The following is an 11,730-nucleotide window of genomic DNA, read 5'->3' as shown; positions in this document are numbered from 1 at the left end:
ACCTGCAAGAGAGGGAAAGAAAGAGAGAGACTTAAAACCACAGCTAAGCTTCATTGAACTTTCTATGTTACTTCTTCTCACCTGTTATCTCCGACCGCAATCCTTCTGCAAAATAAACACCGATAACTTACCATCTTGTCTGATTCCTCTGTGATCCGTGACAATATGGTAATGCAGGCTAAACCAAGGCTATAGAAGATTGATTTTTCGTAAGTAACTGCCTTTGTTGGTTTAGCTAATTGGTTAGCATGAACACAAGGAAATATATATGTTTAATACGACATGTATTGTTTTGAATGTACAATAGGCTATAATAAAGACTTAACTGCCAATAATAAAATTCAAACAACAGTTAAGTAGATCCAAAAACCGGTTCATACCCACCAGCCAAACAACCATAAAACCCAGAGATTGGGATTTTTGGTGAGCATTCATAATTCAGAATATTAATCTGCGTCTGAGAATGAGAGTCATGTCAAAATAAGAGTATGCACTAGGGCTGGGTAAAAAATATAGATTTCTCGATTTTAATCGATTCTCATTTTTACGAACCGATATCGATTCTTAAATCCCAAGAATCGATTAGTCATCCTGTTTTCAGTTGATGAATGAATGGAACATTATAGCGCGCATCCCATCCAATAAACGCAATAATCTTTGTGCTTTGTTACTATTGATATGAAACAAAGTCTCAGATCTCAAATTACGTCCATTTTCTTACGAAATTCAAAAACATAAATACCGTTTTGGCGCTGTGGCGTGAGATCGCTCTGGCGCAGCTCAAGAGAAGCAGCAGCGCCGAGCACACATAATCTTCTCTTCCGCCTTAATATTACCAGTTACAGCGTGAAATAAACATGAATGAGCATCTGAAAGTGTGTTAAAAGATAGAGTATAACTTATCGAAATCCTTGTTGTCACATGGAATCGCTCAATCATTGTTTCAACCGAGGAAAGACGTCAGTGAAACAGCTTGTAAACAATGTCAAGTAACGTCACATTTACCTCAGAAAAACCATATCCAGTGACCATGAACTCTTTAGTCAGCTAGAAAAATTAACTCTAGAGAGGAGCATTTTGCTAAATATATGCACCATATTACATATGCATTTTATGATATTTTATAATTATTTTATGTTTTTCAATATTTAATGCATGTTTTAATAAATCTGGCAAGTTTTTATGACAGCCACCATTTAAATATTTATATTTCATATAACTTTATTATTAGAAAAATAAATAAAAGTGTAATTGTTTGTATACAAATCAGTAAATCTTTACCTTTAATATTAGGCTATTAGGCTAATGAAACAATTTTAATGATACAACTGACTCCCATAGTTTACAGCATTGGTTAAGAGATTTGTTTTCCTTGAGAAAATTTGCCATATATTGTACCTGATATCCAAAATAATCAATATTGAATCGAATCGAATCGTAATCGAAATCGAATCGAATTGCAAGCTTGTGAATCGAAATCGAATTGAATTGTGAAATTTGTGTCAATACCCAGCCCTAATATGCACTATATTACATATGCCTATTCATTATATATTTTTTTCACTCAAATACCATTAAAAAGTTAAGCTATTATTATATTGTTATTATAAAAACATCCTTCTGCAATTCAGTCCGTTTCCAGTGTCATCTCTCTTTGAAATGTTGTTGGTTCATTAATATTCATTATTTGCATACTGATTATTTAAATAGTACTAGTATCTATTAAGGTAAAGGATATCTTTGATCTAAAATGTTACTATTAAGTAAAAATGAGCACTAGTTCTATTTTTTCTTAAGTTAGGTATAATTAAATACTAGACACGATAAGAACTAGTATCTAATGAATAAGTACTAGACTAGTCTAAATCTAAAAAAAGGAAAAAGTTCAGGTTCAGAAATTCTAGTAGAGAGAATTTCAGATAAACAGGGTTGTCTTGCTCTAGGATTTAAGGCCAAAATATTATAAAAAGAAATCCTATTATTCTAATTTAATCTCTACATTACAATTCTTAATGTTGCAGGGAAATATGACGTTACTCTCTTCTTTCCCCAATTTTGTAATTTTAATTTATAAAATATATAAAATGTTATATATTTTAAAGATACTTATGTTAAATATTTAATAATTTTATATCTGCATACATTACCATTTAAAAGCTTTGGGTTAGTAAGTATTTCTTTTTTTTAAAGAAATGAATACTTTTACATTATATTCATCCAATAGTAATTAAGTAGCACAACTATTTTCAACATTAATAATAGTAATAAGAAATGTTTCTTGAGCAGCAAATAATCGTATCTGAATGATTTCTGAAGGATCGAGACTGAAGTAATGATGATGAAAATTCAGCTTTGATCACAGGAATAAACATAAATACATTTTATAGCCTAATACATGAAAGTTGAAAACAGTTAATTTAAATTGCAATAATATTTCACAATATGAATGTTTTACTGTGTTTTTGATCAAATAAATGCATGCTTGGTGGCCATAAGAGACTTCTTTCAAAAATATTTAAATATATTATGTACTGTACAAAAAACAGCATACTTCCTCTCACTTCACAGACTGGTATATTTAATGTGTAATTTCTGAATATATGTTCACAATCGTGCACAGTTCTTTACATTAAGTGGACACACAATACCCAATCTTCACACAATACCCAACACTCACTGGACTTGTCCTTCCACCCATAACAATCCTGCGGTCATCAGTCTTTGTTTTTTTTTGGACTGGATGTTTGTAACATTTTTATATTTCTAAATTATTTATTTATTTTAATTAAAAAAAAAAAAATATATATATATATATATATATATATATATATATATATATATATATATATATGATACATTTATTTGCAAAATATCCAAGCTACATTTGTCAAGTAAGCTTTTCAAGTCAATATTTTCCTTAAATATTGGCTTAGATTTTTTGAGTTATCACAGTTATTGTATTCTATTTAGCTTCAATTTATTTTCACATTTTATATTCAATTTATTTCACATTTCTAAAGTTTTATCTAATATTTATATTTGATTTGATTTCAGCTTTATTTCCATTTACGAAAATGATTTTTTATTAATAGTTTTAATTTAGTTAACAATAACAACAGTGGTTTTGACTTCTTTTTATTCCCATTTTATGGCAGCTCAGGAATTTTTTCATAATCTCTTCTTTCATGTTCCACAGAAAAATTAAGTCATACAGGTTTGGAATGACATGAGGGTGACAAAGTGGTGACATAATGTTGATTGTTGGGTAAACATTCCTTTTGATAGTTATACCGTGTGAGTTGTGTAAAGCTGAATAAATCAAATCCTCTGAATACTTGATTTTTCTGGTAAACAGATCAGTGGTGCTGAAAAGTGTGTGTGATGTTCCCAGATCAGCACAAAAGAAAGCTTTAGACTCTAATTATAATGAAGAATTATGTAATCACCCCAGTGTTCTGTGACATCATTAAAATCCCTCTTGGAACGGCAGAAAAACTGTGACCGAGAAGGAAAGGAACTTCAAATTAACTCAGAAGAGGTAAAAAGCTGCACTTTATTATGGGGTGAGAGAGAATTGAAGTAACAGTCAAACATCAGTGCCATTACAGTCTGTCTCTGTGTGTATGTGTTCCAGCAGTGGCATGAATAGGATTTTCTCTGACTGGCTGTGTCCCCTCCCCACACACGGTGCACCCCACACCAGAGAGACAGACCGAATTGAGTGAAAAGAGGCAGTCAAGAGACTGGGTGGACAAGCACAAACAATTCCGGGCTCACATACACACCCCCTGGCCTTTGCCCTCCCCATCGGACCCCCTCTCTCTCCCCCACCTTCTCTATAAAAACCCAAAGTTCACCCACACTCGGTCTCATTTTCCTCTGCCATGGAACCCCAGCGTGCTTTCTCATCCTACCGAAAGCGCTTCGGGACACCGGGCGGCTCCCCGTCTGTGGGGATCACCAACCGCCTCAGCACGGGCCGCCTGTCCCTCCACAGCAGCCCGCGCCACCTCACCTCCAGCCCAGCCACCATGTCCTCCTCACGCTTGTCCCTGGGCGGGGAGCGGCTGGACTCCCTGCTGAAGGCCCAGTACCCCCGGACGCGCACCAATGAGAAGCTGGAGATGATGGGGCTGAACGACCGCTTCGCCAGCTACATCGAAAAAATGCGCTTCTTGGAGCAGCAGAACCAGATGCTGGTGGCAGAACTGAACCAGCTGAGGGGGAAGGAGCCCAGTCGTCTGGGGGACATCTACCAGGAGGAGCTGAGGGAGCTTCGCAGACAGGTGGACGACCTCAACGCTGGGAAAGCCAGACTGGAGATAGAAAAGGACAACCTGGCCTCAGACCTGGCCACTCTTAAACATAGGTAAGGACAGATGTGTTATGCCCATTCAAAGGGCTCTCCCAGAGTTTGAAGCAAAATGGATTTTCAATGCAACTTTAAAAAAAAAAAAAAAAAAAAAAACCCATAAAAATAATAAATATTTTATATCTTGCACCTTGTTTGTCTAAAACAGGGGGTTTCATTCTAGGTTCAGGGGTCTGCAGAAATTACGAGAGGGGAAAAAAACAATGTATTTTAACAGTAAGAAAAAAAACACGTGAAATTAAATATTATAAATATGTATTTTTCACAATTATTTTAATATATATTGGTAATATATAAAATCACTCTAACCAGCTTGTCAAAGTAAATAGGGTGTATACTTGTGTATGATTAGATGTGTCAGGCTGGGCTGGAGGTGTCACGCATTCCAGGACATGCCAAGAAGAACGCTAAGAGCAACAGGAGAACAATGACACAAAAACAGCTCAATAGCCATGTCAAAGAAACACCATCTATTAACCTGCCCTTAAGTACAGCTGTCTTATGGGTAGATAATCTCTTAAAATTAAACAACTGCAGCGCCTTTTCCCACATCACTGCCAAAACTACAATGTTACTAGTGAATTTATAGTACCCAAACCCATTTTCAATGAGAGGCTCTCCATTCCGGCTCTCATTCAATCCCACACTGCCTCTTTTTTTTAACTAAAGCCTGATCCACTGAGTACTATGGGGGCAGTGAGGGGCACAATACCTCAGCACAGCTTCCACAAAGGCTGAACCCACCCAGTGCAGATGCCCCGTTGTTAGGTATGAGAGAGATTGATTTTTTCAATCAAATTCCAAACCCTCAACTTTAAACTCATTGGAATCAATGTTGATCTTATAAAATAGAACAGACATGAGAATGTATATGTTTTTATATAAAATTTCACTTGTAATTCTTTATTTAATTCCTTGTTAATATTTGATGGAACAGTAATAGCGTTGCAAAATAAAATTGTATTCATGGACCATGGTAACAAAAAAAAAGAAGTGAAGTTGCATTAGGTCTGAGCGATGTATCTGAATTCAAGGTGATTATTTTTGATGCACATATTTATTTGTATGCTCATACTAGACACTATTTTTTTTGGAATTGTTTGCATTGATGTATATTGGACTACTTGTGTCAGGTGTAGCTGCTTAGTTTAGAAGAATTTGAAAGGGTGTGAATGTACTCCACCCCGTGGGAAAGAGTGGCTGTTGCAGTGTGTGTGTGAGCAGTTAATGATGCATGAGTGATCCATTGAACCCTGTCCTGCCCCCCCCCCCCCCGGTCTCACCTCACCACCATAGGTCCCCTCCACTGGGAGCCTTTCATTACAGCTGTCATGACTGATTTATCACAAATAACTATTTAGGAATAAGGTTTGGGGAAATAGCATTTATGTCATCACAGATAGCAGAGCATATACTGTATTGTTTTTTTGTTTGTTTGTGTTTTTTAAAGAGAAGTTTTATAGGGAGACCAGGGATGATTGTAACATGGGTTAATTGTAACACTTCCAATTTTTCCAATCAGAAATAAGTTATAAATCACCTGATTAACTTCACACATGGGACACATGCTCGGTTTAGTCCTTATTCCACATGTGTGAACGAAGAGCCCTGTGGAAGTCACAGCAGATTTTAGAGCAGATTTTTTTTTTAAATTTGATGTAAGGAACTTTTTTAACTTCCTTTATTTTTGTTATGGTTATTTCTGCGTTGTAGTAAAGTCATCAAAGTTAAATTATGTTTATTGTGTGTCTGTGTAGATATTTTTCATGCAACTTGTTAGTGCTAATGTTTTGGCTGTTAGCTGGAAGGTGAGCTAGTTCATGGACTCTGGGTTAGTTGTAACATCAATGAAGCCTATCACAAGTAGATTTGTAGTTGTATTTATGTTTTTTTTTTTTTATTCTATATCTAGGTGAGGAGTGTGCTGGAGGGCAACTGTCCTGCAACCATTCCAGACAGTCTGTCAGTTTTCACGTGGGAACATTCAATCTTTCTGCAGGTTATCGTTATAGTAGTTGGCGACAAGTGACTGTCTTTATAAGTGAGTCATTGGCACTGTGAGATAAATATAGCTTGCTGGGAATGCTGCTTAAGTGGAGGCTTCAAAAAAGTGAATAAACATCACAATTTTTATAACTAGAACCCAACCTTTCTAAAAAATATATATATATATATATAAAGAAAAAAGAAAAAAACTTTTAAGAGGGAGAGTAAGCAATCAACAATTACCCTCGCACACCTGCAGTGCAGGTGATAATGTAGGTGCATACGGAAAAAGATCAAAAAAACGTTTAAAAAAATCCCGCACACTATCAGTACTTGCACATGTATCAAAATAGCTGTATTCACTTTTCTTTTCTTTTTTTTACACATATTAAAATAGTTGACCTTCATCAGGCATATACCTGATGGAGGAAAAATAAGAAAATACACCAATGCTTGGGTCTGGGGTTATTTTGGTCACAAATCTTGAATATGTGGTTACAGTTGTTTGTTGAACTTATAGGATAGAATCCTTTTTAGGTTGTGAGAAAGTTCACTTTAGGAATGGTAACTGTTTTTGGTTTTTTTATCCATTTTCCAGACTTCAAGATGAAACTGCCCTACGACAAGAGGCAGAAAATAACCTCAACACCTTCAGACAAGTAAGAACCACTCCATTCCCATATCATTCATGAGTTGGCATATTTCTGTCATGAATTTCACTTTTTGATTCCAGGAAGTGGATGAAGCAGCTCTGAACCGTGTACAGCTGGAGAGGAAGATTGATGCTCTGCAGGATGAGATCAATTTCCTGAAGAAGGTCCACGAGGAGGTTTGTTATCTCTCCCACTCTCTCCTCACTACCCCCATCTGTTCAGTTCTTCCATATCTCTTAGATGTTACTCCAACTGACATGTGTCTCAAATCTGTTCTTTTAATCTGGCTATTTGTAGCTATAATGGATTCTGATTACTTTGACTGAACAAACAGATTCACAATTACATCGCTTGCAAAATGACAGTTTGGATAGTAAAGATCAGACTTGATCGGACAGCGTGCTGTAAAAAAACCCATTATATTCCCTCACCTGGAAACTTCTCTAACGCGTTCTATCCTCTTTCTTCCTCTGTGTAGGAGATGAGAGAGCTGCATGAGCAGCTGATGGCCCAACAGGTTTATGTGGATCTGGATGTGTCTAAGCCAGACTTAACCACTGCCCTGAAGGAGATCAGAGCTCAGTTTGAGGCCATGGCCACCTCCAATATCCAGGAGACTGAGGAGTGGTATCGCTCAAAGGTTACATGAACACACACACACATGCATTCTCCTTAGTGGATTTTCTCTTTTAGACGAACATTTTATTTATAATATTATATAATTTATATAAGTTTATAGTTATAGACTATAGTTATAAACAAATACATTACAATTTATATTATAAAATTACCCACTGTAAAAAAATATTTTTCAAAGTTGTGAATAAAACAAAGATTACTGGAGTGTGTTTTATAAGAAAATAATATTTCAGTCTTTGTGAAATGTTTAAAGTTATTTCTTTGTAATTAATTGTGAAATTTACTAGCAATTTCTGAGTGAAAATTGTTTCTACACCATTTTTTGTTTGTTTGTTGTAGAGCCCCCGCACATGACGTATGGGGGAATATTATACAAATTAAGAATTAATTCCCTAATTTTATTATTTCATTCCATCATTTTAGTTAAATTGTGGACATGAATTAAGAATTTGTTTCCTTGTTTTACTAAATCATGGCCACATAGTAATGATTCCCTTGTTTTAGTTCAATCAAAATGAGGAAGTGAATTAGTACAACAATTTGTGGGAACAAATTACCGGTCAGAAACATTAGGGCTGCATTTATTTGGTCAAAAATACAGTAAAAACAGCAGTACTGTGAAATATTATTATAATTTAAATTAACTAGTTTCTGTTGTAATATATTATCAAATGTAACTTATACCTTTAATGATAAAGCAAAATTTTCAGCATCCTTACTCCAGTCTTGAGTGTCACATCATCCTTCAGAAATCATTCTAAAATAATTTCTTATTATTATTAATGCTTAAAATTCAGCTTTACCATCACAGGAATAACGCACATTTTAAAATATATTACAACACAAACCAGTTAATTTAAATTGTAATAATATTTTGCAGTATTGCTGTTTTTACTGTATTTTTCATCAAATAAATGCAGCCTTGGTGAGATTAATAAAATATAATTAGCCGACAATAAATAAATAAGTGAGTAAATAAATAAATAAGTAAATAAATAAGAAAAATGTATTATGTATTTTATTAGTTTGCTGATCTGACTGATGCAGCCAATCGGAACGGAGAGGCTCTGAGACAAGCTAAGCAGGAGGCCAATGAGTATCGTCGGCAGATTCAGAGCATGACCTGTGACTTGGAATCTCTTCGTGGGACTGTAAGTGTTTCATTTCACCTGCCACCAAACTTATTAAGAACTGCAAAAATTCCAGTCATGACTGTAGACCACAGTACTTGACAGCAGAGAAATCACGCATTAAAATCCTGTCAAATCCTTAAGAATGAGTTCCTGGAGCGTCAGCAGCGAGAGATGGAGGAACGTTTCGCCATAGAGACGGCTGGTTACCAGGACACCGTGTCTCGTCTGGAGGACGAGATCCATATGCTGAAGGAGGAGATGGCCAAACACTTGCAGGAGTACCAGGACCTACTCAATGTAAAACTGGCCCTGGACATTGAAATTGCCACCTACAGGAAGCTGCTCGAAGGAGAAGAAAGCAGGTGAGGAGAGGAGAGAAATGGAATGAACCACATTGATTAAATTAATTCAAATATGATTAAATTAATATTCTCCCACCTCTTCTAGAATCACTGTTCCGGTGCAGAACATATCCAATTTACAGTTTAGAGGTGAGTAATTCATCATCCAGTTGTGATTACAGCTTGATTTAAATTTCTCTATTTAATCGTGTGTGTGTGTGTGTGTGTGTGTGTGTGTGTGTTGCTAGACACCAGCATGGACAATAAGCAGACTCCTGAAGCACATGTGAAGAGGAGCATAGTTGTGCGAACTGTTGAGACTCGTGACGGAGAGGTAAACACGCTATAGGGGGCGCTGTTCATCAACCTTTAAAAATACCCATTTCAAGTTTTTGAAATCCACTTCACATGAATGCACTTCGAGATAATCTATCTCTATCTATAACTACTGTAGCTCTCTCACAGCACAATGAAATAATTGATCATTTTGTTTATTTATCGATTCTTTCATTCTATCTTTCATACATTGCATTGGAGCAGAGGTACAACAAACAAACAAAAAACGTAAATGTTGCATTATATCCATTTATGTAAAAGTTTATATATTTTTTTTGGTAACACTTTACAATAAGGTCCCGTTTGTTAATGTTAGCTCCAATGGACAGTAAACCCTTTTAAATAATATTAACAGATACAATTTTGATACAAAACAGAGACAAACAGATAGCATATACAAAATGTTGAAATGTACATTAAGTGGAATTAATAAATGCTTTTGAATTATTTTTAATAATTAATGTTAACAAATGGAATCTTGTAAAGTGTAACCATATAAAAAAATCAAATTCATTAATATTCTGTACACATCAAAGCAAAAATAAAACAAAAAACATTTATTTTGTGATATGGCATGGCAAGCCAAATCAAAGATCATCATGGGCCAACTTTACCCTGCGGGCGCTGGTTTGGGCATCTGCGCATTAGAGAATTGTTCATTTATCTGTTTAATTGTGTTTTCTGTTAGCTAAAACAAACCTGTGCAATCTCTCTTTCACAGATCATTAAAGAGTCAACTACAGAAAGGAAGGATCTGCCGTAATCGGTTTTAGACACTGCATCGGCTGCAACTGAAGAGCTCCTTCACTAATGCTAATCAAATATGTGATTTCTTGCCAACTTTCCCTGCTTATTTTCTCCTAGAATAAATAGTTCCTGGGAACTATATTCAATTGCATTAGTAACAATAAGCGATCCACAACTGTTTCTCTTCCTGGGCTTCTCTCTTTACTGTATTTGTCTCTTTTGTGGCGAAGAGTATTAGCTTGACAGTAGATTAGTTTATTGCCGATTGTGCCATAAAAAGTCATGGTTGGAAAGATGAAAGTAGAAAAAGATGTTGCTAGTGGTCAGAGCGGGTACATGGGGATTATAGTTTTTTGTCAAGCACAAACTGTAGAGATTTTGTTCTGAAATGTATTGTAGTCTTTAAGGATTATGTACTAGGTGAAGAAGTGCAGTTTTGGAACCGGTAGTTTTTGAATCGGAATGGTCAGTGTTAAAGTAAGGCAGAGGGGAACTATAACAGCAAGATCTTTGTGAGAGTTTTTAAGGGATGATGGATTTTGTCAGCTGTGCTATGCACATTTTCCTCCTTCACTGTGTATGCACAATGTTTTTGGATCTATTTGGGCCCAGGTTAAATGCTTTAAATTGCTTTTTGACTTGTTTAACCTATAGAAAACATATTAATTGTACATTTTAATCAATAAAAAACATCTTACTAAATTCATTATAAACATTTAACATTAGTGTTACCCATCATATAAACAGATAAATTAATGGAGTTTTGCGACTGATACCTTGTTATATTGTTTCAAGATACAGTCATACTTACCATTCATTCCAAAAGGAATACTCGGGATCAGGTTTCCTGTGCAGATTAAGCTCATGTTTGTTAATTAGCTGCACTGAACCAACAAAAAGCTACTTGGTTTAAAAGTGACTTCTGTGTAAGATTAATCGACAATTATGAATCTTATTTTTTGTTTTACATACACAATTTTGCTAATGCACCTTCACCGTGAGATAATACTGCCAGGTAACACTGAGCTATGTTTTCAACCGAGGAGGGCTAACTTTCTCACTACTCTTGCATACTGAATTGGATGTCACAGTATTGTGGTGACTAACATTAATAGTAATAAAAAATAATTTTTATTCGGTTGTGCGTTGTGTCTGCTTATAGAAGAGGACTTCTCAACAAAACAGTAATCATTGCAGCTGATGCATTCTGAGTGTTTAATAAAGACTCAAAAGTGAACGAAATAGGAAGTGACATGTGAACATGTCAAGGGGGATCAAGTGCGGATCCCATGCTTGGTAGGAGAGAATTACGTCTTTGTCAGTTTTTTATGTATTTATTTAACCAGATAAAACTTTCTGAGATTAAAAAAAAATCTCTTTGACAGAAGTGCCTGGCCAAGATGAGCAGCACAACATTATCAAAAAAATAAATAAATGAGTTAATAAAAGAAGAAAAGAAATCACCATGACATTAAATCATTTATCAAAACAATTAAAAACATTTACAAATTGTTTCTTCCTTT

General features: G+C 35.2%; 1 protein-coding gene across 1 annotated transcript; it reads left to right on the top strand.

Moving 5' to 3' along the window:
• The first annotated feature begins 3,355 nt into the window (after positions 1-3,355).
• Positions 3,356-11,341, top strand: gfap (glial fibrillary acidic protein). The gene is made up of 10 exons (XM_077212730.1): positions 3,356-3,538; positions 3,635-4,369; positions 6,957-7,017; positions 7,092-7,187; positions 7,490-7,651; positions 8,676-8,801; positions 8,925-9,145; positions 9,231-9,274; positions 9,373-9,458; positions 10,182-11,341. The coding sequence occupies exons 2-10, from the start codon at positions 3,885-3,887 to the stop codon at positions 10,221-10,223; spliced, it is 1,323 nt and encodes a 440-aa protein (XP_077068845.1). The 5' UTR covers positions 3,356-3,538; positions 3,635-3,884; the 3' UTR covers positions 10,224-11,341.
• Positions 11,342-11,730: the final 389 nt, after the last annotated feature.

This window comes from Siphateles boraxobius, unplaced genomic scaffold, assembly GCF_051911475.1.
Source record: "Siphateles boraxobius isolate OS27281-9 unplaced genomic scaffold, OSU_SipBor_1 66, whole genome shotgun sequence".
In the NCBI taxonomy this organism is placed as follows: Eukaryota; Metazoa; Chordata; class Actinopteri; order Cypriniformes; family Leuciscidae; genus Siphateles; species Siphateles boraxobius.
This window is presented reverse-complemented; position numbering and strand designations above follow the sequence as displayed.